This window comes from Macaca thibetana, chromosome 20 (assembly GCF_024542745.1).
Source record: "Macaca thibetana thibetana isolate TM-01 chromosome 20, ASM2454274v1, whole genome shotgun sequence".
Taxonomy (NCBI): Eukaryota; Metazoa; Chordata; class Mammalia; order Primates; family Cercopithecidae; genus Macaca; species Macaca thibetana.
Genome location: NC_065597.1, coordinates 14,595,789 through 14,620,289, shown reverse-complemented (window position 1 = coordinate 14,620,289; position 24,501 = coordinate 14,595,789). Strand labels below are relative to the sequence as shown.

General features: G+C 46.4%; 1 protein-coding gene across 3 annotated transcripts in view; it reads right to left on the bottom strand.

Annotated features, from left to right (window-relative positions):
* The window catches only part of ZFHX3 (zinc finger homeobox 3), a 264,815-nt gene that overhangs the window by 96,949 nt on the left and 143,365 nt on the right, over positions 1-24,501 (bottom strand). For all 3 annotated transcript variants that reach the window (XM_050772654.1, XM_050772653.1, XM_050772655.1), the window contains exon 4: positions 9,077-9,308. In XM_050772654.1, the coding sequence (XP_050628611.1) occupies positions 9,077-9,308 (232 nt within the window). The remainder of the gene's footprint in view (positions 1-9,076; positions 9,309-24,501) is intronic.

Genomic DNA, 24,501 nt, shown 5'->3' with positions numbered 1-24,501 from the left:
GATCTTGCACCTTTAGCCTCCAGAACTGTGAGAAAATACAATTCTTTTGTTTAAGCCAACCAATGGAAATGGGGGGTGAAAAATACACACATTCTTTTTTGATTTTATAATATGACAATTGTGGATAAAATTTTGGGTTGAAACAACAGATGGCCCTGTACCAAGAAAATCACACACTGTCTGATTTTTGATATTCTAATTAGAGCAGAGGTCAAAGATCTTTTAAAAGCAATAAATGGCTCCTTTCATTAACATATACACAAAAGGTCTCAAGATAGTCTTGAGGTATAAAACGATAAAAAGCCATTTAACATCCACTCTGAAAAACACATCTTTACAAAGTCCTTTCAAAGTCCCTCAAAACTGCTAATGGAATAAGACATAAGTGGCAAAACGCAAAATTAAATGCTTATTTGAAGACGTTTCTCCCATACTGAGAAAAACTGTGAAACAGAAAGAAAGATCAGCAAGAAAAGATGTACCCCATCCAGGCTGGCGGGAACCACACTTCTCCAAAATGCAAGCCAAAAAAGATTAAGGAAAATGTCGCCCAAACCTAGTCTGGGTCTACCAGAAGTCTGAGGAAACCCAGTGAGGAGGAGCTGAGCATGGTCCAACAGAACTTTCTGAACTGTTCTAGAAATCTGTACTAAGTTAACCATGAGCCCCATGGCACTATTAAGCACTTGAAATCTGGTTAGTATGATGCAGAAACTGGATTTAAAATTTTATTTAGCATTAACAGAGAATTTTGAGATGCTTCCTTGTGGCTCTCAGGGGATCTGAAAGCCCAGGAACCAGGGAGGTATGGGTAGTGCTTAGACTGATTTGTGAGGCCACAAAACTTTCCACTGCTCGTCAATGTTTGAAAAAAATAATTTGGAACCATAATTCTTATAATTGGGTCACAGTTTGAAGGGGGTTCCTTAACATCTGTGACTCGGAGAAAAAGCCTTTGAGCTATTTCTGTACGCAGAGAGACACATGCATGTTCTATTTCCTCCCTGGCCCCTATCAAGGTCGGGAACAAGTTTCATATAGGATGTAAGTAGCCCTAGAAATGGATTCTTTGGACGTTACTAAAGACGGTACAGGTACAAATCGTTATTTCTCTGGAAACATCCATTCAGGCAATGGAGAAAGTGTGAACTCCAGAGGCTAGGATGGGGGATCCATATGGCAGGGGTCTGCACACACGGCAGGAGACAGCAGAGGATGACTGCCACTTTCTGCTACAGTCGGCTTTAGAACGTCGCTCCCCTCCGGTGAAATCCAGGGACAGAACCCCCAACTCCCCCCAGCACAAACACCCACTCACTGGCTAGCTATCCACATTCACTCTATGGCAGAGTTTCAAATTGTCAAGTTTCTTGGATATACCTTTCGAAGGTGACTTGGGATGTTTGAAAATAAAGGTTTCACAAAAAGAACACTTGGTGTGACATGATGTCCTGTGGCTCCCTTGGGGGTCCCCATGTCACTGGGCTCTGACGAGCCAACGGGGGTCTCTGGCATGCTCACATCCGTAAACAGAGGACCCCCTGCCCAATGCTCACCCCTCAACATACAAACACACCCATATACTGTCTCTCCTAATTCCAGGAACCACCAGCAGATACCCCTTTTTCCTTTTATTTTTTGCTGTGCCAAAAAAAAAAAAAAAACAAAACCCTCCCTAGCAGTGAGAGGCTACAGTATCACTGCTTCTCCCAGCGGGCAGCGTTAGGCATGCACTGCCACCTACTCATGAAGATAGCATGGAAGACAGCCTGGAGACCCTGACCAAGAACAACACTAACCAGAAGGGCAGTGTACAGCTGATGCCACAATGTCACATGCTGAAACAACACGCACAAAACCCTGGGAGCTCATCATCTCAGAAAAATAACGCAACGAATGAATGATGGGTCTAGAATATCAAAGAATGAGTGAATATAATCACTGCAGCCCAGGCCACTGCAGCCAGGTCTAGGTAACTGGTGAAGAGGTACAAGTCCTGGAACAGCCAGCCAGGACATAGGAGGCTGGGTGGGAGGCTGCACACTCAACCCGCTGCCCACCTGTCCATCCTGGTGATGCCACACTTTCTCCAGGAGACCTTACAGGCCAGCAGCATCTGACAGCAGTGAAACAGCACTGTGTATGTCCACCTTCCAGCAGACCAGATCATTAGCATATTTTGCAGAGAGCAAGCAGAAAAGTTTAATTGCCCTTAATTACTCAGTTCAACAAGGCTCCTAGATAATGGCTCTCGGATTTCTTGCCTGGTATCGACGTAATTTCCCTGATTCTGGCTTCATTATATCCCTAACTTAGAAGCAATAGCCTCTCCAAGATGGCTTTCCAGAACAGACACTGAAGTTCCAGTGAGGCTGGGCAGTTGCTACAAAGGTTTCATCTATGAGGAGTCAGATTTTTGGCCTTCACACCACTCTGGGGTGTGTGTGTTGGGGGGGTGGGGGTGGGGGAGAACACACTAGCATGTACTTAGGAAGGACTAAGACAAGAAATATGTAATCAGAAGCCATCACAATTACAAATGTAAATGAACAGGCAATTGGCACTGACCTTTGTAGATTGTTAGAGGACTAATTAAGGCAAATCAAGAACTCTGTTCCAACAGAAAAACAAGACAGTGTACACCCTGAGAACTACTCCTGTCCTCTCTATGTAAATACAAAATGCAGGAGAATCACAGAGTGATCAAACTACGAATACTGGCAAATAAAAAACACCTCCATGAACAAAAGACAATCAAGATTTACTTCTTGGTAGCCTGTTAGTGATTTTGCTAAAATCTCTATCAACAAACACCACCACCATCTGAGCCCTCACCACACATCTGACATTCTGTTAGTCCATATAAATACATCCCACCCCAAAACAGCCAGACACCAGTCACGAACTCCTTGCTTGAATGATGATTTTAAAAGCTGTAAGAAAAATACTTACAAAAAGGAATCAACCTATGTTATCCTGTAAACTCATTTTTCATTTAACAACATTATGTTCTCTTTTCATGTTCATACATAATGACCTCTCTTTACCTTTGCATTGTGAAGCATCTTTCTAAAAAGCATGCTGAAATTTACAATCCCTGTCCAAACAGTTCTTCATCAGGGAATGTCCTTTAGACAGATAAAGTCGTATTTTCTCCATGCTTCCATAAACGCTTCAAATTTCAGTCACCCCCATTTGTTCTGATGCACTTTTACATTTAACTTCTCTAGTTAAAAATACTTTAAGTTCCTATACCTTCCCCAAGCCCGGTCAACAAGAAGTACAGTAAAAAGGAAAGCAGAAAAAAGCATGGGTGTGCTGGTTTTATAAAAACAATATTTCAGAAATTCAGAGCTGGCCACAACATATTTTAGTGCTATCAGAAAAATTACACTGAAATTGCATATAATTTAGCTATTTACGAAAAAATATATATATACTTTATATTTAGAGAGCAGCCTTACACCAACTTTGAAAAATAAAAACAAAACCAAGTAAGAAAGCTGAAGCCAGTATATATTCTTGGTCTTTTAAGCTGTGTAAGTTAAGCAGAACTCCCTGAAACTTGGTTTAAAAAATGATCCATCAAATGAGGCCAGTGAGTGCTGCAGTTAAAGGCTGTCACCAAAACCACACTGTCACTTGGCAAGCTGTGTGCACCTCTCTGGCCCCAGAAATTCACTACCATGAATGCCAAAGATGTATCTATAAAGGGGGGATACTGCTTTTTGCTCCAAGCAAAACTAGTCTCTTAAATTCTGAATCATCGTGCGCCCTCTGTAAACTGAGTCCGGGTCCAGTTACTTCCAATGCCTGAGCTGGTCTAGTCATCAGTGTGTCCATACTGAGAGCGCAGTATGTCCATCAGTGATCAGCTATGCTCTCCAGCTCAGAAAAAGCCTTATATGTAATCGGTCATCAGTAAAGAACTGTTGAACTTAATTACATGCATGTAAAATTTGGAGGTCTATGTCTACATGAAAGAGAAAGTACTTAGGACAAGGCGAGTAAGAGAGAAAACAGGAGGAGGAGGAGAAGGAGAAAGGCTGACAGCAGAAACACAAAGGGCCTGTGTTCTCAAAGCCCAGGGCACTTGATAGAATGAAATTAACTACAGTTTCACCCAGGAGCCAGAAATGCCTTTTAAATAAGCAAACAGGGAAGCTGATCCTCCACATGACCCACCTCTGAGAGCTCTCCATTTTTCAAGAGCTTCTGGTCAACTAGGGAAGCAAATGGCAGCTGCCGGCAACTCAGGGCTCCGGCCCAGGGCATCGGCCAGTGATGATGAGTGGCTTCTACCTGTGGGTGGGTAAGTATGAAATGCCGAGACCAAATCCCAACCAATTCCAGAGACTACTTGGTCTTGTAGAAAACACACTCAAGCCAATAAAAATAAATTGTGGGGGTTGGAAGAGGAACCTCACCTGGTGAGTTACTGTCTTTGAAAGATGTATTTCCAAGCCATTTTTAAAACAGGAAGGCCCAGCAGGCATGCGTGCTTGTGTCTATTGTGGGGTAAGGGTGGAAAAGTGTAACGACAAAGACCATCACACTGAACCAAAGACAATTTAACACAGGACGCGGCCTGCCCACTGACATAAGGGCGGAACTCCACCACGGCAGGACCACACGGGCACAGCAGCCTAACTGTTAGCACTCAGCTGGCGGCCAGGGCTCCGTCCTCTGGTGCAGGGCAGGACTTAGATGTATGTGCCCAACCACAAGGCCTCTCACAGGGTTACGTAGCCAGTCATGGCAGATATAGATTCTGGCTGCTACCAGAAAATTCTGAAGGGACGGAGGAGACCTTTGCAATTTCTTCTACCTTGACTCCTTCCTCCAGACCCACAGGTTCACATGGGTTGGCAGGCTACATGATGAACTGGACTGACTGGCAAACAAGTGACTTAAATAACAGGTAAACTGGGAATAGATGATATTTTTTTGTCATCCACAGGGCAGGAACTATTGTCGAGTTCACCCCTCCTGCCTTAGGAGGTGACATCTAGATACCCGCAGGTGGTGAAGTGAGACTGGGGATGAGGTCCAGAACTCAGAAGGGACAGGGAGTTATTTCTGAAGGGTTTTGTGTAATATTCTGTGGCACGTGGACAACAGAGGAGAAGAGGAAAGGAGAAGGAATGTCATCACTTAGCAGGATGATGACAGAAAGCCAGAACTTCCAACTCGAGACAGCACAGCCATGGATGGGCAGCTTCCGGTCAGAGCGGGTGGGGCTCCTAAAAGGTGCTCCAGGACTTCCTAATGCTCCTGATGCCACAGGATGACGTTTCTAGCTGAAAAATCATGTCCTGACCCTTGTGTTGAAGAGGACAGAGTTGGGAATAGTCTATAGAGTCGATGTTTACAAAATTTAAAGTTGATCATCTTAAATGTCTCAATTCTACCAGGTCCATAATGTCCACTCTCTTGAAGATATCCTTTCAAGTTTTGAAGAGCCAACCCCTGGGGAGAAGGTAGATATATCTTAAGATGAGTTAAGTGGTTCCTAAAACAGAACCAAGTTCTTGTTAATGTCAACATGAAGAAATAATACGTAATACTTTGTCCCTTTTGTCATCAGTAGTATGGACTGAACTGGAGCCTGTGTGTGGGAGGGGAAGAGTGTGGCGTGGGGAGGGAGCAGGGGAGAGAGCAAAAACATGACTCCAGGTCAAAGCCAACCCCAAAGGATCTTGAAATGCGGAGGGGAAGTCCATCATCTCACTGAAGTTGCTCACACGCGTCTCGGGGAAAAACCCCTAGTACACACTAAATGAGAGGAACCTCGAAGGCACTGGTGCCGGACTGCGTCCACGGAAGCACCACATTCCAAAACAGGGAACTGTTTGTTCCAGGCCACAGACTCTGGGTGAAGTGGCAGTTGTACACTGTTTACTGTGGGCATCTCATTAATACAAAAGGAATTCTGAGCAGAGTGAAAGAAAGAATTGAGGGGTGAAATGGACCAGGTTTTAACAGACGATTAAAACAATGATGTCTGCAGAGCTGGACACATAAACACCCCAAACAAAACACAAACCCTGAGCGAGAAACAGGTCTAGGTGTGTTGGTAGAAAGAAAGAGAACCCGGGGAATGACTCGACAGTGCACTAATGCAGAGCAGCGGATCAAACGGAGGCCACAATCCCCGGGTGGGGCACGGGCTCCCCCACAGCTAGATGGCCCAATGGCCTCAGCCTCAGGCCCGTCCTGGTCCCTCACTCCTGAGAGTGCTCCCATGCAGATAGATGGGATCAGAGGCAAAGCAGAAGCTCCACCAATTAAGGTGTTTCAACTTTAACCAGAAGAGGCATTTGAAAAACACATGGCAAGAGACAGTCTTGCAGTGACCTTCAAGTGACAAAAATTACCCCAGCACCCAACAGCCCTTTCCTGAACAAACGATTCCTACTGACTGTCAAAACCTCGACCACTCTGGCTGGGAGAAAAATTCCTGAATTGTGGTCTATCCCATCATTTGGGAATTGCTGTTTCATTTATATGAGGAGGCAGTGAAGGAGCAGTCGGATGATCCGGAGAGGAGCAGGTGGGCAGAGGGCTTTGGAGGGGCTTAGGAGGGATGCCTCCAGGAGGAAATGAAGCTGACAGAAAAACTGATAGAGCAGAGCGTTCAGAGATTAGGAAATGTCTACTTCTGGCAGAGTAAGGTTCGCCATGAATTAATCATAGGTACCTAGAAAACCAGAGAAAACAATAAGTTGTACAAGAAGGTAAATGAAATTATAAAACTCTACATGGCTCAGCTGCGATTAATATTTATAGTTATAATAATGAAAACACTGAATATTAATATAACCCCCAATTATTATTTAATCATAATAGAAGGTGGAGGGAGGAAGGACTGAGTGTGGAGGGGGTTGGGGAATGGGAGGGAGTCCAAGTGGGGTATGGAGGGTGCAGGTGTGTGCGGGGCAGCGCCTGTGTATTTGTGGGTAGAGTGAGGGTGCTTGTCAGTGTGTGTGGGGTGTGTGGGGGTACAGTGTCTATGAGTTTATGATGTTTGCATGTGGGGGGTGCAGTGTATGTGGGGGAGGTGCACGCGGATGGTGCGTGTGGGTGCAGTATATGGCTTGTGTGGGTGTGTGAGCGTATACAGGGTGTGTGTGTGTGTGTGTATATAATGTATGTGGATATGGTGTCTTGTCTGTGGGCTGTGTATGTGAATGTCGATGGAATGTGTGGGATGCAGAGAAAGTGTGTGTGTGCGCGCGCGTGCGTGCACAGGTGCAAGAATGTGTGTGTATGAGGTATCGGGGCTGGTGTGTGTGCCATCATCTCAGTGAGTTTGTGGTTGGGGTATGGGTGTAGGTGCATACGCAGGTAGGTTTGTGGAACAGCACACCAGTGAAATCCTCATCTGCCCAGGTGGAAAGTCAAGAGGTAACATCTAAAACTTAAAAACAAGATACAGTTGTAGAAGCATGAGGAGAAACATGGAAATAAGTAACAAAAGAAACATCTGAAAGTCGAAAGCTGATCCCCTGGAAAAGGGGATGGGAAAGGGGCATGCTGTTCTTCACATAATTTATGTAACTTTTTGCATTTAAAAATTATAAAAACGTGTAATTTTATTATATTAAGGTTAAAGCTGCACACACCCATGATGGCTGAATGGCTGAGAAGGCGCTGCGGGAGACTGAGGGACCAGGAGTGGCCTCGAGTCTCTGGCTGGGCCAGGCCGTTAGACAAGCTGTCATTAAAAGGAAAAAGAAATGTGGCAGAGAGAGTGGTGAGCAAGGGGTCCAGGAAGTGTGACCAATGAGATGTCCAGGAAGCTCAGCATCTGGGAGGTGGGGCCTGTGGCATCCAGGAAGCTGTTCAAGAGCATGTGGCAGCACCAAGAGATCAAAGCTCAAGAGGCTCAGAGCCGAGGACCAGGCCACAGTGCCCAATGCCCAGGCACATGGGGCAGGCTGAGAACCACCAGCCAGGGTCAGGCTTGGAGACTGTCAAGGGAAGCTGGAGGACAAGAGGAAAACACCCTGGAAGCCAAGGGGAGGGAAGGGAGCTTCAAGAAAGGGCTGGGCAACAATTTCAAACATTGCAAAAAGAAAACAGTCAGGCCCAGCGCATCCTGGGCTGTGTCAGTCAAAGATCAGCGGCACCCTCCCAAGAGCGGCTTGGTGACAGAGGAAATGGGTTGTAGGAGGTTGAGCCATGGAATAGAGGTGAGCAGGTCAGAGGATTCTCTTAAGAATCTGGAAGATTCTGTCATAGAGAGAGCAAGGGACCTAGGATGAAAGGAGAGCTTTTCTTGGAAAGTTTTCATTTCGAAAGAGGCAAGTGACTGTCTTATGCATCTAAGTTGAGCACAAGAGACCGGAAGATTGAAAAAATAGAAAAGAGGAGGTGATTCTACCCAATGAAGTCCCAATGGGAGGGGGAGTCATGGGTGGAGGGAGGGAAGTGGGGAAAAAGGTGGCTGCAGGGAGGAGACATGGGGAGGTAGAAACGAGGCGAGCTCCCACTAGAAGGTCTAGACACATCGAAGTAGCAAGCAGCGTGGACCCAAGAAGCACCCAAAATCACTCCCAAATACAACTGAAATTTTTATAACAAGCACGTGTTTTATTCCTCTCTAAAGTTCAATTTTACTGACCAGACTTTGAGGCCACAAATTGTCTACTCTTAATACTGAGCAGGACACACGATGTAGCATTTGCTATGTCAATCTGAACCAATAAATTGAATCTAAAGTATATACTGGAGGAATCTTAGAATAGAGAATATCTTCTGTTGGCCTGCTCGCTGGGTAGTAGCTTGTGACCTTCCTAAGACTGAGCCTTGCTCCAAGAAAAGTGCTGCCAAGTTCCTTTAAAAAAAAAAAAGAAGAAGAAGAAGAAGAAAGAAAAGAAAAAGACAGAAAGGCAGGCAGGCAACAACCCCTGCACGTTCCTTCCAAAACACAATGCTCACCTGTGAAGTCAGTAAGGAACATGAGGACCAGCTAAATCAGTAATGTCTCCCTCAAACAGAAGTCCTCAGGAAGCCTCAAGGAGGTGAACACCCAGGCCCAACCTGGGCCTCCCATGCCTGCAAGATCACTCACCTGGGTCCGTGGAGGGGCACCTGCGGATGGTGAAGATCTGCCCCAGGTCCTCGTCCTCCTCCGGAAGGCCCTTCTGCAGCCGCTGCAGCTTTCGCAGGCTCTCGCTTCGCTGGTGCTTCATGGAGCGCACATGCTGGATGAGGTTGAGCTTGGCTTTGGTGGAGTAGTTGCACAGAACGCAGTGGTAGTAGCAGCTTTCACCTTCCACACCACTCTCATGCTGCTGCAGGTGCTGCGAGGGACAAAAGAGAAGGACATGCCTCGGATAAGCCACTCAAAGCCACCACTGGCATCAGCCCACACCATCCTGGTCACAGGCAGAGGCATGCCTTCAGGGGACACATCTCCACAGCCAAACAGGACAGTCTTTGATATGGTTTAGCTGTGTCCCCACCCCAAATCTCATCTTGAATTGTAATCTGAACTGTAATCCCCACGTGTTGGGGGCAGGACCTCGTGGGAGGTGATTAGATCATGGGGGTGGTTTCCCCATGCTGTTCTTGTGATACTGAGTTCTCATGAGACCTGATAAGTTTTATAAGAGGCTTTTCCCCACTTCACTCAGCACTTCTCCTTCCTGCTGCCATGTGAAGAAAGACATGCCTGCTTCCCCTTCTACCATTATTGTAAGTTTCCTGAGACCTCCCCAGCCCTGTAGAACTGAGTCAATTTCTTTCGTTTGTAAATTACCCAGTCCTGGGCAGTTCTTGGTAGCAGCACAGTAATGGACTAATGTAGTCTTCATCTGTGAGACTCCTTAGAGGGGTTTTGTTTTCCCCAGAGTACCCTTCTCTAGCAGTTCTTTGAAGAGGCACAGCAAGCTGATACCCATTCCTGTCTCCCCCAAACAGCCCCGGCCATGTGGCTTTTCAGAATGTTGATAATCCTGATCACATGGGCCCTCTCAGTGCAACACTGGCTTTCCTGGCGCAAGGTTAAAGGTTTCCCCTTTTGTTCTCTAAAGTGTCCTTCTCTTGTTAGATCAGGGGTTGGCAAACTACGGCCCACAGGCCAAATTCAACCCACGGCCTGTTTTTTGTAAATAAAGTTTTGTTGGAACACAACCACGTCCACTGATTTACATACTGTCTATGGATGTTTTTGAAACATCAGAGTTGAACAGCTGTGACAGAGATGGTATAGTCCACAAGGTCTAGATTGTTACTACAGAAATGTACTAAATTATGACAGGAAAAGTTAAGCCAAACCCTGGTTCAGGTAATAGCCTCTGGTCATCCTGCCTGTACAGCACCCTAGGTCAGGAACATGAAGCCAGAGCTAGTATCTGGCTTTTTCACAAGACAACTCCAGTGTTTGTATTAAAAACCACAGTCTACTGGGAGAACCCCAAATTAGGTTTTCCCCTAGATTAAAAAATGCCAGAAAAATAAATTTCTTCAGACGAGCTCCCTGTCAGTATCTCAAAGTCACCTGGCTTATCATTGGCCAATATCATTGGTAAGTTGGTGTATCAGATGGTCAGACCATCCAAATTACGTCCTCTGTTGTTTTTAGTAGACACAGTGTTGATCCCAGAGCATGGCAGCCTAAGAGCCCCCAGGAGGCAGGCACAGAAAGGATTCATGTCTGGGGTATCAGAATAGAAGAGGTCATGCAGACAGGTGGCAGTCCCCAGGCTTCTGTGGCTAGGAAGACTTAAAGGCGACCTAAGAACAAAACTCACAATGTTTCTGAGTCTCCTAGGAATGTAATGAAAGCTGTAGACTCTTTTTGACTAACACAGAATGAATGTGCTCCTGGTGTAGAAAGGCTGTCTCCTTCATTTCCAATGATTCATTTTAGGGGAAGAGGGAATTCTTTTATTGGGTACACATGAAGCAAGGGAAACACTCCCAAAAGCTTAAATGACTGACCCAAGGTAACCCAGTTAGTTGAGGGGAGAGAGAGATGTAGAACCTGAGGCTTGTCTCCTCCAGCCACGTACCCAGCACCCTTTTGAAGGAGGAAATTCAGGTCATGTGAGTGCTTTATGTGTTCCTGTGATTACGTGTCCTTCCTTTTTCCTCCTCACCACCTGCCCTCAACCCCCAGCCCAGTCAGCCAAACCTGGCCCTTGGAGCCATGGCAGGCACACAACAAACATCTCGGAACTGCCCATGTTGCTTGTCTCCTTTCTGACCCACACTGCTTCTGTCTGATGTCTATGCCGGGATAATGGTTTCTAGTCTTGCTTGGATGTCTCATCCTTGCCCAGCTCAGAATGCAAGACACTGACGAGCTAAAATGGTTAGAATGCCCTGAACTCCACGCAATCCTGAAAATACCAGAGTGGCCCTGTTGAGTGCTTCCTATCAAGGGACACTGCCCTGAGGCTCACGTACTGACATGCACACGTCCTGTGTTCACGGATCACGTGTGAAAAATCCAGAAGCACATTTGTACTTTGCTGGAAGAAGAAACATAAATGCACCAACTAAGTGTCACAGAAAACTCATGGGGGGGGGGTTGAAGTCCTCAATCACATAAACTGGCTCAAGTATCCCACAGGAAATCTTGCCAACTTGTACATAAGAATGCTACGAGCTTCACAGGCACCAAGAGAGTACAATCCCTTCTGCCCCCAAAATGGGTGATTCACACACTCAAATGCAGCACCTTGGACAAAGTAAAATTTCTATAACAAGAAAGTGTTGGAAGAACCAGTGAGTTCAATCTTAAGTATTAGAAAAATTACAACTGGTGATAAAAAGCTACTTTTCTGGAGATAAATTTGAGGGGCTTTTTGTTTATTTTTTATTTATTTATTTATTTATTTTTTGAGACAGGGTCTTGCCCTGTCACACAGACTGGAGTGCAATGGCTCAATCTTGGCTCATTGCAACCTCCGCCTCCTGGGTTCAAGCAATCTCCTGCCTCAGCCTCTTGAGTAGCTGCAACTACAGGCGTGAGGCAGCATACCTAGCTAATTTTTGTATTTTTAGTAGAGACAGGGTTTTACCATGTTGGCCAGGCTGGTCTCGAACCCCTGACTTCAAGCAATCCACCTGCCTCAGTCTCCTAAAGTAGCTGGGATTACAGGCGTGAGCCACTGTGCCTGACCTCTGAGCTGTTTTTTAAAAATGATTTAACTTCACTGCCTTCTCTGCAATAAGGTTCCTTTCAGAGGGTGTCAGGAGGACGCAATGTGCTGAGGCAGTGCTTTCTGGAGGTTACAATCCTGGGGAGAAGGCAGGCAGAAGTGAACGGAGAAGATGAGCTAGCCCACATCCCTTCCCCCAAACTACTCCACGAGGCCCCTCAGAACTCAGAAGCCACAAACAGGACCAGGATATTCCAGGATATTCCATTTAGTTTGTCCTAAAACCGAGGAGCTGGAAACCTGTAAGGGAGCCAAGAACTGCTGTCTTAGGTCACCAGGACCAAAAGAATGATATTCATTAAAGCTTCAACTAAAACTGAATGAATAAAAGATAGCAGAGACAATAGCCATGAAATTCAAAGAAATACGTTCCATCAAGAGATTTTGGAGGTAGAATAAACTATGAAATCAGATCAAGAATCACTAAAGCCTTACCTCCAATCCCCCACTACTTCCCTATGAAACAGGATTTCCTCACAATAAGGCATTGAATTTCAAACATCAAATTTGAATATGGATGTGTGAGAGTTCTATTCCAAATGGCTGGAGTCTTCAATCTCTGAGCCAGAAGAGAGGAATAACGTGGCCAAAAGAGTTGGATGGAAATACGATGTCAAATGTCTTTTGTCCTTAAATCCATGGGCTCTTGGGTCATAGGACCGTATAAACCCTGGATTGAAATAAACATCATACCGGGGACTCACACTTTAAAAAATGGATATGATAAAGATACTCTAAAATCCACTCCACGCTCTAGCTCATGTTGGTAAACTACAATCTCTTACACTGCCATGAATTCTTTTGTCTGCCACTTTGAGAGCCATTTTAGCAAGAAACTGGGCATATACTAAAAATCGTGGAGAAAAGAATAAGAGGAAACAAGAAAATGGAGCCGTGGCTGCTCCCACCTACCCTGGTCGAGTGAACACACCTAGTGTCCTCTCCTAGAAACTTCCATGAAAGATTCATTCAAAATTCCAAGCTTGCCTTGTATTCCAAGTTTATTCTCCAACACACTTAAAAAAATCCAGAATGGGCCGGGTGCAGTGGCTCACGCCTGTAATCCCAGGACTTTGGGAGGCCGAGGCGGGTGGATCACCTGAGGTCAGGAGTTCGAGACCAGCCTGGCCAACATGGTGAAACCCCATCTCTACAAAAATACAAAAATTCGCCGAGCGTAATGGCGGATGCCTGTAGTCCCAGCGACTTGGGAGGCTGAGGCAGGAGAATCGCTTGAACCTGGGAGGTGGAGGTTGCAGTGAGCCGGGATAGTGCCACTGCACTCCAGCCTGAGCGACACAGCAAAACTCTGCCTCAAAATTAAAAAAAAAAAAAAAAGAAAATACAGAATAAACTATATCTTGGTTGCCAAGAAACAGCTGTGCATAAACCTAACATCCCAACCCAAACTTCTGCTTGGCTCTACTGATGTCTACCTGCATGTGACAAGTCCTGTTCTCCCCAGATTTTCCAAGTGTCTTGTTATTTTTTAAGTTGTCCAACCAGAAGTAAACAGAGACCCAAAGCTAGCGGCAGGGTCCTGACCTCTGTGACCTTCTCCACATCATTCGGCCATTTCCTAGGCCCTGAACGGCTCAACCCCTGACCCCGTTGGTCAGATCCTCTCTCCTTTCCTTCCAAGTGGCACTGGCCTTATCCCCAGAATCCCACCCTTGGAACCTGCCTAATAAAAAGCAGCGGTAGGGAGTGTGCTAAGAGGCCCATGAGCACTCCACGGGGCAAGTCAGTCAGCCAAGAACATGCCTTCCCCGCAGAAGAGAGTGGATGTTTTCATTTGGAGGAGGAGGGAGAATAATTTGTTCCTGACCCAGCTAATTAGAATACCCTCAATTGGGATCACAATGTATTTAATTAAATTCACTGTAATATATGAAGAATCCACCAAGGCACAAATCCCAGTGGTGCACTCAAGAAAGGAGCTGCCTGCTTTCAGAGTTCTTGCTCTCCTCGCCAGGCAGGAAATTTTTCTCCCACGCAAATCCTGAATTCCCCAACCCCTTCCGCCTCTATCACAGAGCTCACCCGCTGGGGAGGAGGGCAACCGGGTTCTGTTTTTACTTTTTCCATTTTCTTTACTCTGTGCTCACAATTCCTACCTACTCTCCTTTGTCGGGTCAGGAGTGCAATTTTAAAAAGAAAACAAAACAACAGCTCCAACTGTGGGTAGTGTGCTGGGATGCATGCCACCCGGAGACCCAGCGAAAAGCAGCTGGTGAGCCCATCTGGCGGGGTTTGTTTCAGTTCGAGTCTAAGTGTCTACAACACAAGACACTGTGTGCACACGCACACACGGGCACACACATGCACACACAGTATGTCCAACCCCAGGGACTTAACCTGCAGGTGATGCAGGCAGTGACAGCAGCAACTCCAAGAGCATAAAGAAGAGTATAATGAGGGCATCCCCCTTTGGCTTGAATACTGTTTTGAGAATATACTTCCTGGAATACTGAAAATCACAGAGGCCTCCTAGCTAACTCAAGAAAATCCAATATCTTCCCACAAATTACTAATGAGAAAGCAAGACCAACCAGTAGCTCGAGGTCAACCTAGCTAACCAAAAAAGAGTGGGAACTCGGGTCTACCCAAACTCACTTGGTTGGGCCAACCTCTCCCTATAACCTTAAATCTGACTATACTTTTCCTTGATCACTGCCACTCCAACTCACTTGCTTGTTTAGAAAGCATCTGGAGGCTGGGCATGGTGGCTCACGCCTGTAATCCTAACACTGGGAGGCCAAGGAAGGAGGATCACTTGAGCTTAGGAGTTCAACAGCAGCCTGGGCAACATGGTGAGACCCAGTCTCTACAAAAGGAAATAAACAATTAGCCAAGAGTGGTGGCACACACCTGTAGTCTCAACTACTTGGGAGGCTGAGGCAGGAGGATCACTTGATCCCAGGAGGTGGAGGCTGAAGGGAGGTATGATCACACCACTGCACTCCACCCTGGCTGACAGAGTGAGACCCTGTCTCAATAAATAGATTAGACAGACTACATAAACAGACTAGATTAGATAGATAGATAAATAGATAGATAGATAGATAGATAGATAGATAGATAGATAGATAGATAGACAGACAGACAGACAGATAAAAACAGATAGCACCTGCAAAAGACTGTATCATAAGAACTGCAAAGGTACTGTAGCTTTCACAGAAAGAAACATCTATGCTTGGCAATTGAATTCACTTTCTGAAATCTTGGAGAAGTATGATGACGGAAGGAAGTATCTAGTTGGAGTCATAAATGGGAGCAGAAAAAGAGCCCAACTAACTCCAAGTCCTCCAAATGCTGCGCAGTGGATAACAGACTGTCCTCATCTGGATTCACTGGAAACTTGGCACACGTTAGGGGGTCAATGGCTATGGCTGGAAACGAAGCCAGGGTTCATACGAGGGCTCACTCACGTCGGTCAAATAGACCTTTTCTTGCACCTCTTCCTAATCCTATTAGGGCTACTCATGCTTTAAAATGTTCATCCCGTCTCAGTTTCGCTGGAAGATGACACTCCAATGCTTCTGACACGGAAACATCTCACAGCCCCCATCCGCCTCTGTGCCTTCCCTTCTAGGTCTGGTCCACCGAGAAGAACACAGCAAAGCCCTCCCTGCAACAAGAGGCGCCTCGGATAAAGGGGCTGGCACGTAACACCAAGCGCAAAAAGCAAACTAATCATTTAAAAAGAAGGGAGAGAACAGAGGCTCCGCTGCGCGACTTTGTGGGTTTCTACCCCATTAGTATGTTGTGCTCGTTCACCCTAGTCAAACACTGAAAGTCAAAGAGACGAAAAGAGGGCTCTTGTTAGAAAATAATTCATCGTGAAAATCAAAAAAATGTGTTCCTGTTACTTGTTTCCCAGGAAAACTAACCAACTTCTGTCAGAGAACATTGATTTCTATAAATCTGGAGGGGCCCCAGCTCCCTCCTCCTCCCCAACGATAGGAAACTTCTAACATCTGGTTCCTCATGCATGGAATGCAAAATATTGATCAGGTTTTGTCAAAGCCTCCCCTTTAAAGTAGAAATAGACAAAGTACATTCTGACACACACACAAACACACTCAATTCACAAACAAAGCTTCCTCGGGGAGTACCACCTGTTACTACAAACACACCGCAGCCGCCCTCTTAGCACACTGTGCTGTGCACACAGGCACAGAGGGCAACTCCATTTCCACAGCAGCCCCTCTGAGCCAGCCAGCTATTCCAGGAGACGCCAGGTGCTTCCTGCCCAGCAGAGGAGAAACTCCATAGTGGAATGTCCCGGAAAACCCCCAAGACACCTGTCAGGCCAAAGGCGGGCAGGACAGCCTGCCTGTAACTCTTCTCAGTCCATAGAACTGGAGGCCCCGTGATGGAAGAGGCTGCCTGGCACAGCACCCCTCTCCAGGGAAAGACAGCAACCACAGCACACAACAGCTTCAGCTTCTCCCTTCAGGGACAGGACTACGAAATCTCACTAACAAATCTGGTGAGAGGGATGGGGAGAAGATGGGGATCAGTAAGTCTGCTAATTCCTCAATTTGATAAGATGAAGTAAGGAAGACATAGCGGGTGTTCACTCACCATCATATGCATGCAGAGCATTTACTGTGGGTGAAGCATCTACACACACACTTCTTTTTTCTTTTTTGTCTGAGACAGGGTCTCACTCTATCGCCCAGGTTGGAGTGCAGTGGTGCGATCATAGCTTACTGCAGCCTCAACCTCCCCAGGGTGAGATGATCCTCCCACTTCAGCCTCCTGAGTAGCTGGGATATAGGTGCGTGCCACCACGCCTGACTGATTTTTTAATTTTTTGTAGAGAGAGGGTCTGACCAAGTTGCCCAGGCTGGTCTCAAACTCCTGGGCTCAAGCAATCCCCCCACTTCGGTCTCCCAAAGTGCTAGGATTACAGATGTAAGTCACCACACCCGGTCCACACACACTTTTAAATTTTCACATTACAACCCCATGAGATGGGTCACATTTGGCTTTCATCCTTGGAGGAGCCCAAAGCTCAAAGAAGCCTGCAAGGTCACACTGAGCATGGAGGAAGCAGGACCAGAGCCTGAGACTTGAGTCCAAGTTCCAAGTCCACAGCCGCCAAGCTACGCTGCACAGACTGCAGGGGGTTGTGGAACATGAGACTCTGCAGACCCAGGTGTTCACCTCGAATGCCTAAAATTAAAAAGAAAATCCTTCCAGGGGTAATGCAGCCAGGAGTGGGGGAGGTTAATTTTCTAATCAGTGAGATCGCGTTATAGTTCCAAATGTAATGTCACATTTTTAGGAAGACTCCTGAAAGGTCAACCTAAATATATATGTATATTCCGTTCAATGCTGGCTTTTCATCTGCTCAAGCTCTCGTCCTTGACACATGCTAATTTAGTTCCATTTCATTGTAGGATCCCTGCAGACACCATAAGATAGAAGCCCCAACCATGATTTATAAGAAAAAAGTAAAAGGAAGTAAAAATGTTCCCTTAGATCAATCCATTTGGGTTGCTCTGACCTAGTTTCTGGTTTCTAGGCCAGGCTCTTTAGGCCGTGGAACAAGCCATGATTGCTCGCTCTCCATATCCAAGGCCAGAGCGAAGACTTCCCGTTCCTCTACCTTTTCCCTTACACAAATCACATTTCCTGATTCAAAATTCTCAACATTAGTGGCCCTGAGAAAAACAGTAAGTTCTAGAAGGAAAATAACTATCTAAGTCTATACCTGTCTATAGGTTGTATCTGCCTTGGCTTTGACTCTTTTCTGGAAAAACACAAACATGGATCCTTGTGGAATGTCGACGCCTCCAAGTAAATAGATTTCACTTTCCTCTGTTAGGAGAGCTCCAGAAAGGAGTGTGGAGCCACTGTTTATACGTGGGGAGGAAATTTATCAGGCATGCATTTTTACCATTATGGGAGCAAATTATTAACCCTGTCTCAAAAAAAAAAAAAGCGTGTGTAGGCGCTTTGCCCATAGTAAATGCTATGCATGCATATGATGGTGAATGAACACCCCCTACATCTTATTTCATGGTAGGACTCTGAGGAAGGGGCCTACCAGAGCATAATGTCACAAGCAAAATGAGGACTGGTTTCCACAATGGTTGAGTGAGTGTGCACAGAGCTCAGAAGCTGAGGGGAGTATGTCAGTGGTTAAAACAACAAAGTGGGTCCCACCAGGCTAACCTCAAACTGACTACTCTCAGAAACAACCTAGAACTTCCAGAATCTGACAATCATCTCTTCGCTAGGATATCATATCAGGAGCAGCAGCTTTCTTTCATTTGTAAGATGTACTTCTTCCCTAGCACTACTTTCCAGCTCTCCCAAATTTAGGTCCCCATACAAAAATAAAAGCCTCCTGATATAGTTTGGCTGTGTCCCCACGCAAATCTCATCTTGAAGTGTAGTCCCCATAATCCCCACGTATCATGGTGGGGACCCAGTGGGAGGTAACTGAATCATGGGGGTAGTTACCCCTGCTGCTGTTCTTGTGACAGTGAGTTCTCATGAGATCTGATGGTGTTATAAGGAGCTTCCCCACCCCTTCACTCTGCACTTCTCTTCCTGCCACCATGTGAAAAAGGACGTGTTTGCTCCCCTTTCCACCATGACTGTAAGTTTCCTGAGGCCTCCCCAGCCATGCTGAATGGAGAGTCGATGAAACCTCTTTCCTTTAAAAATTACCCAGTCTTGGGTATGTCTTTATTAACAGCGTGAGAATGAACTAATACACTGCCATATACATACTACTCTAGCCTGAGCTCATCCAACTCCATGTCAAACCGTTGCCAATAATGATGGTTTGTGGGGCACTCTAGATTAAGCGGCCCGGTAGAAAACCCTCACTCTGAATCTCACCAGCTGTGCCATGTAGGGCAAGTCACATACAGTTTCCTTATGTGCAAAACACGGGCAATAACAGAGCCTCATTTCACTGCTGGGAGGAATCAATGGGATAATTCACATAAAATGCTTCATACGATGTGTCTGATACATGGTTAGCCCTCATAATAAGTGAGGCTATTAGTAATGTTACTTCTCATCAGTTAATCTTCAGGATTAGGGATAGAAGTGAACATCTACTGAACATACCTATTTGATATTTCTCTCCTTACAACCAACCCTCACTCCTCCCCAGGCTCCAAAAAGGAATCCTTGGTTGACAATAAAGAAACTGACATATAGGAATTATGACATGGACAGAGGATACTGAACACACACAGGGCTGCCTTCTCCCTTACAAGAAGTGCAAAACTTGCCAAAGTCAGGCTGTTGGTGTAGGCAGAGCCTGAATCCAAACCTTAAGCCCATGCCCTTGCCACAAAAAAAAAAAAAAAAAAAAAAGTTTACTGGGTCTGTTTGCCCATCTGCGCACCAATATAACAGAATGTAAGGACCACGTTCTTTCTCATGTCTGTCAATACCCCAGGTGAGGAGCAGGGAAGGGAGGAGAACTGGGCTGAATCGTCTGGGAGACACTTCCCTGATTCTCCAGATCCACTCAAGAATTTGCTTATTTGTGTCTCCAATCCCATGACAGTCAATCCAGCAGGAAAAAACACGTTGTCTATTGGTCAAAACAGGTGTGCTACTTCATCTGTAAACTGGAGATATTTTACCCACCCTGTCTTCCTCAAAGCAATTTTTAAAACCGCATAAGAAAATTTCCACATATGTGAAAATCCTTCGTAACACGTGAAGAACTACCCAAATATTTGAGACAGTCATGGTCTTTCTACTGTGAGTCCAGATCTTGCTTCGTCGCTTCTGATGGGCAGGTACAGCTAGGTGGGCTTGGTGATGGATGACGCCATTGGTGTTCCAGCTCAGTGGTTCTCTAACTTGAGCGTGCATCGGAAGCACCTGGGAGGCATGCTACGCCCTAGATCGCTGGGGCCATCCCAAGGGTTTCTGATTCAGTGGGTCGGGAGTGAGCCCCACGAATCTGCATTTCTAACAATCTCCCAGGTCATGATGAGGCCAGTCTGGGACCACACTTTGAGAACCGATGCTCTGGTCAGGACAGCAATGGCCACGGAAAAAGGACCCAAGTCGGAATACTTAGAGATGTTCTGTTGCAGCGAGGAAAACTTCCAGGACAAAAAATCTCTGCACTTGGCTTTTCCCAAAGAGTATCTTAAATTCTAGCAAACTGCACTTGATAAATCATGCAATGCCTGCACATAAGAATTCACCTCCTTAATGAAAAAGTCACACGGAAGCAGCTGCCCGCTACTGGCCTGCTCCAGATACTTCATAAAAGTCAGAATTGGCTCTATTCATCTTCCTCTCCCCTTTCACACCTGCACTCGAAAATTTCCCGGGGCTGTCGCTGGCAGCGTGGCTCTTGATGGCAAAGCATGAGACATCATTTTTTTCCTCCCTTGCTCTGCAGCCCACTGAGCGCACCTGCCCAGATGTCTTGCTGGAACCAAGCCTACGGAAGAATTTCAACCAAATGCGAGAAGAAAATGCTCTTTAAAATTCCTCCCATGCTCTTGAACTTTCTGGTTGTTGCTGCAGAGCATGAATTTGGTGCTCAAACCTAGAGGCTCCTCTTGAGTTCCTACTATTTGCTGACAAATACCCTCATCACCTTCATTATGAGAGAAGACAGGGCAGCCGGTGCAACACAAGCAGAAGGTAAGCAGCACCCACAAGGCTGCCTTCTGCCTCATACAAGGGGCTTGATTTTTTATTTTATTCTTCTCTTAAAAGACAGAATGAGAAAGTGACAGGGCGAGGCAGAAAAATTCCCTCTAAATCAACACTTCTGGCGTCGATCACTCTGGCTGATGCAGACATTTCACTTTTTCTCCTTAAATTCCATTTGTTTTGTGGAAGGCTGAAAGAGACAGACTTGTGGGAGGGAAGCAAGGAACTGACAGTGAAATGAGACAGATGGTTCTTTGAGGAGGGACAGCGGAGTCTGCGTCAAGAGGCCAGGAGATGGCTGTGTGCAGAATGGACGGCCACGTGGCGAGGGGGCCACAGTTCTGCAAACGATGACACTGCTCATTTCCCAGCTCTGCTTTTGGGTTCCCCCATAAATAACCCAGACAAACACCCCATGCACTGGGTTCTGCCCTCCTTCCCTCACCCCCTTTTTAAGTCTCATTAAAAGCCGACATTGTTCGGCCTCAAGATGGAGAGCTCAGCATGGATTTTACTGAACGTTAAATCAACCAGCAAGCGCAGCCAGCAAACTCTGTGGCACTTTAACTTTAAATAATGCAATAATTATTGAATTTCCTTTTTATAACTGAAGTGCTGGAATGTAAACAATGGGGCTGTAATTGCAGGAAGGGGGGATCAATAGAGGCAATCGTTTTCAACCATGTTAATTGTAAATACAATTGCTCCAAGATGTCAGCCTTGTTCTTCTTGCTCCCAGAATCATCCTAACGGATGACAGAGTCCAACTTTCCCATTACAGCTGTTCGTTCCTTTAAGAGGTTCTCAATCAGGTCTGATCAATCTGTCAAGATAATGCATGGAGTAAGTAAGACTCTTCCAAACACAGGCTCCCAATCAATAGCCCGGACCAGCTTAATGAGGTGGGGCTGAGGCCCAGAGGGAGGCAACAGCCCCCAGCTTGCGCCTGGGTTTGGCAGGCTGGCTTCCTCGCATGGCCCTGATAAACAGATCAACCCTTAATGAGGACATTAGTTATGCATGCTTCAGCAAGCAGCAAGGCACCCATCCCTGGGGACAGACGGACAGAAAACAAAATAGATTAACAGAAAACAACATGGTGCCAAATTAGGTCTCACTGAAGACTTTTCCCTCCTTTTCCTGCTTTCCTTAATTGTCCGGCAGAGTGGAGGACACCAATTAATCATTCCAATGGGCCTGAGCGCAAAGACCTGTGAGCATCCCCTGGAGTAGAGGATCTCAAGCTGTCCCTGAATATGAGCACCCTCATTTTTGAGACACCGTTTTCAGAGCACAAAGGGGCTGACGGGGGGCTGAGGAGCCTTTCATGGAAGGGGCTTAGGAACAAACAGCCAGAGAGACGGAGGATGAGGCTGAACTTCGAAGTCTGACAGCCGCGCAGGCCAGTCGGGGGCTAAAGTTGAACAGGAACAAAAACCACCACTCTGAGGCTGATGTCCAAGTTTCTGAGGCCAAGTCTTGGTCTTGAGAATGGTTATTCCTTCCAGATGAGGATGTGGGAAGTCAAGAGTCTTGAATGCAACTGCACCCAGCCCGGCACTGCAGGAGTCTGAGTTCTCACCAGGATAACCAGAGAGGGCTCTATGGGGAAGCTGGGACACCATCTTCCCTTCCTCCGAGGCCGCTGTGCGTTTGTTCCTGCTGCGAGAGTTCAAGGAGGGTGCCCACTGCGTTAGAGGTCGTCGAGAAAGGCCCATGCCAAGGGCAGGTCCCAAGAATCCAGCAGTTCCTTTTACACTTGGGTTAGAGCAGGGAGTTCTCAAAGTGTGGTTCCTCAACCAACAGCAACAGCACCCTCTGGGAATGTCAGATGTGCAAATTCAGACCCTGTCCAGAAGGACAGAAACTCTGGGGATCGGGCCAGGAATCTGGCTTTTAACAAGCCCTCTAGGCGATTCTGAGGCAAGCTTACTTGGTGACCACCGTCTTACAGCGGGGGTTAGACAGGGCAGGCTTCTAGTAGGGATAACCTTCTTGTACGTTGCATAGAGTTGGACCTTTCTGGATCAGAAATAGTCCAGATGCCCAAGATGTAGCTAGGAACTATTTTCACTGAGGTTTGGCTCAGAGGAGGAACTATTTATTCCAGCCCACCACCCATCTGCTCCAGAATGCAAGGCCCCCAGGAAAAATAAAACCGAAACAACACAGAGGCCCTTGTGACAACACCATTTTATTAGTTGGGAAAGATCATGAAATGGGTCACACTACTGAATTTCAGAAGTTAACGGTCTCATATTGTGACTGAAGTAAAAATGAAAATAACCGGGTCTTTCGAAAGCTCTAAGGGATCAGCAGACTAAGAGAAAATAAATATACAGCTAGAAAGATCAGATCCCTGCACTATGCAGAGACCCAGCTCACAGGCCACTCCTACTCCAAAGCCGTCCTCAAGCCCCAGGCTCCATCGCTTCCTCCTCTGGGCCCTCCAGCCCACTGGAAGCAGCTCCTATGCTGCGTGAGTTGTACACCACCTCTGCTCCTCCACCACACCGTCAACAGCATCCCACAGGCTGGGACCAAGTCGAATCTTTCTCTCCTCAGTTATCAGCACAGCTCCTGATCCATGGCAGGGACTTAAAAATTGTGGTGGCTCATGCTTATAATCCCAGCATTTTGGGAGGCCAAGGTGGGTGGATCGCTTGAGGCCAGAAGTTAGAGACCAGCTTGCCAACATGGCAAAACCCCACCTCTACCAAAAATACAAAAATTAGCTGGGCATGGTGTTGGGCACCTGTAATGCCAGTTACTCAGGAGGCTGAGGCAGGAGAATCTCTTGAACCCATGTGGCAGAGGCTGCAGTGAGCCAAGATCACTCCACTGCACTCCAGCCTGGCAACAGGGCAAGACTCCTTCTCAAAAAAAAAAAAAAAAAAAAAAAAAAAAAAATTAAAATTGTGGGCTGAAAGTTTGAACAAATGAAGAAAATCCTTCTAAGGCTCCATTATTACTCCTGGGTCTTTAGCTTGCCTTTCAAGACCTATCTAATCCAGTTCAAATTCAATTCCCCCATCTCAGATTTCAATCCTCCGCTCCATTCCACATTCCACATTCCACATGCAATTACTCGTGTCAGTTCCCACCTTCCCCACCAACTCTGATCATTCTGGTCTCAGTGCCTTTTCTTGCTGGGAAACCCTCCCAGATAACTCTGACCCATGCTGAAATGCCACACATCTCCCACAGTAGGCTGGTGGCACCTCCACCCGGAAGCCTTTAGGCATTGCACCTGAGGTAGAACTGTGGCTCCTTGCCTGTGGGGGTCCCACACCACCAGGCGGTCCCTATCAGGGCCCACCACAAAGTATTCTCTTTTTTTTTTCTTTTTGAGACGGAATCTCATTCTGTCACCTAGGCTGGAGTGCAGTAGTGCGATCTTGGCTCACTGCAACCTCCACCTCCTGGGTTCAAACAACTCTCCTGCCTCAGCCTCCTAACTAGCTAGGATTACAGGTGCCCGCCACCACACCCAGCTAATTTTTGTATTTTTGTATTTTTAGTAGAGACAGGGTTTCACCATGTTGGCCAGGCGGGTCTCGAACTCCTGACCTCAAGTGATCCGCCCACCAAGGCCTCCCAAAGTGCTGGGATTACAGGCATGAGCCACTAAGCCTGGCCTTTTATTTTGTGCAGATGCATCACT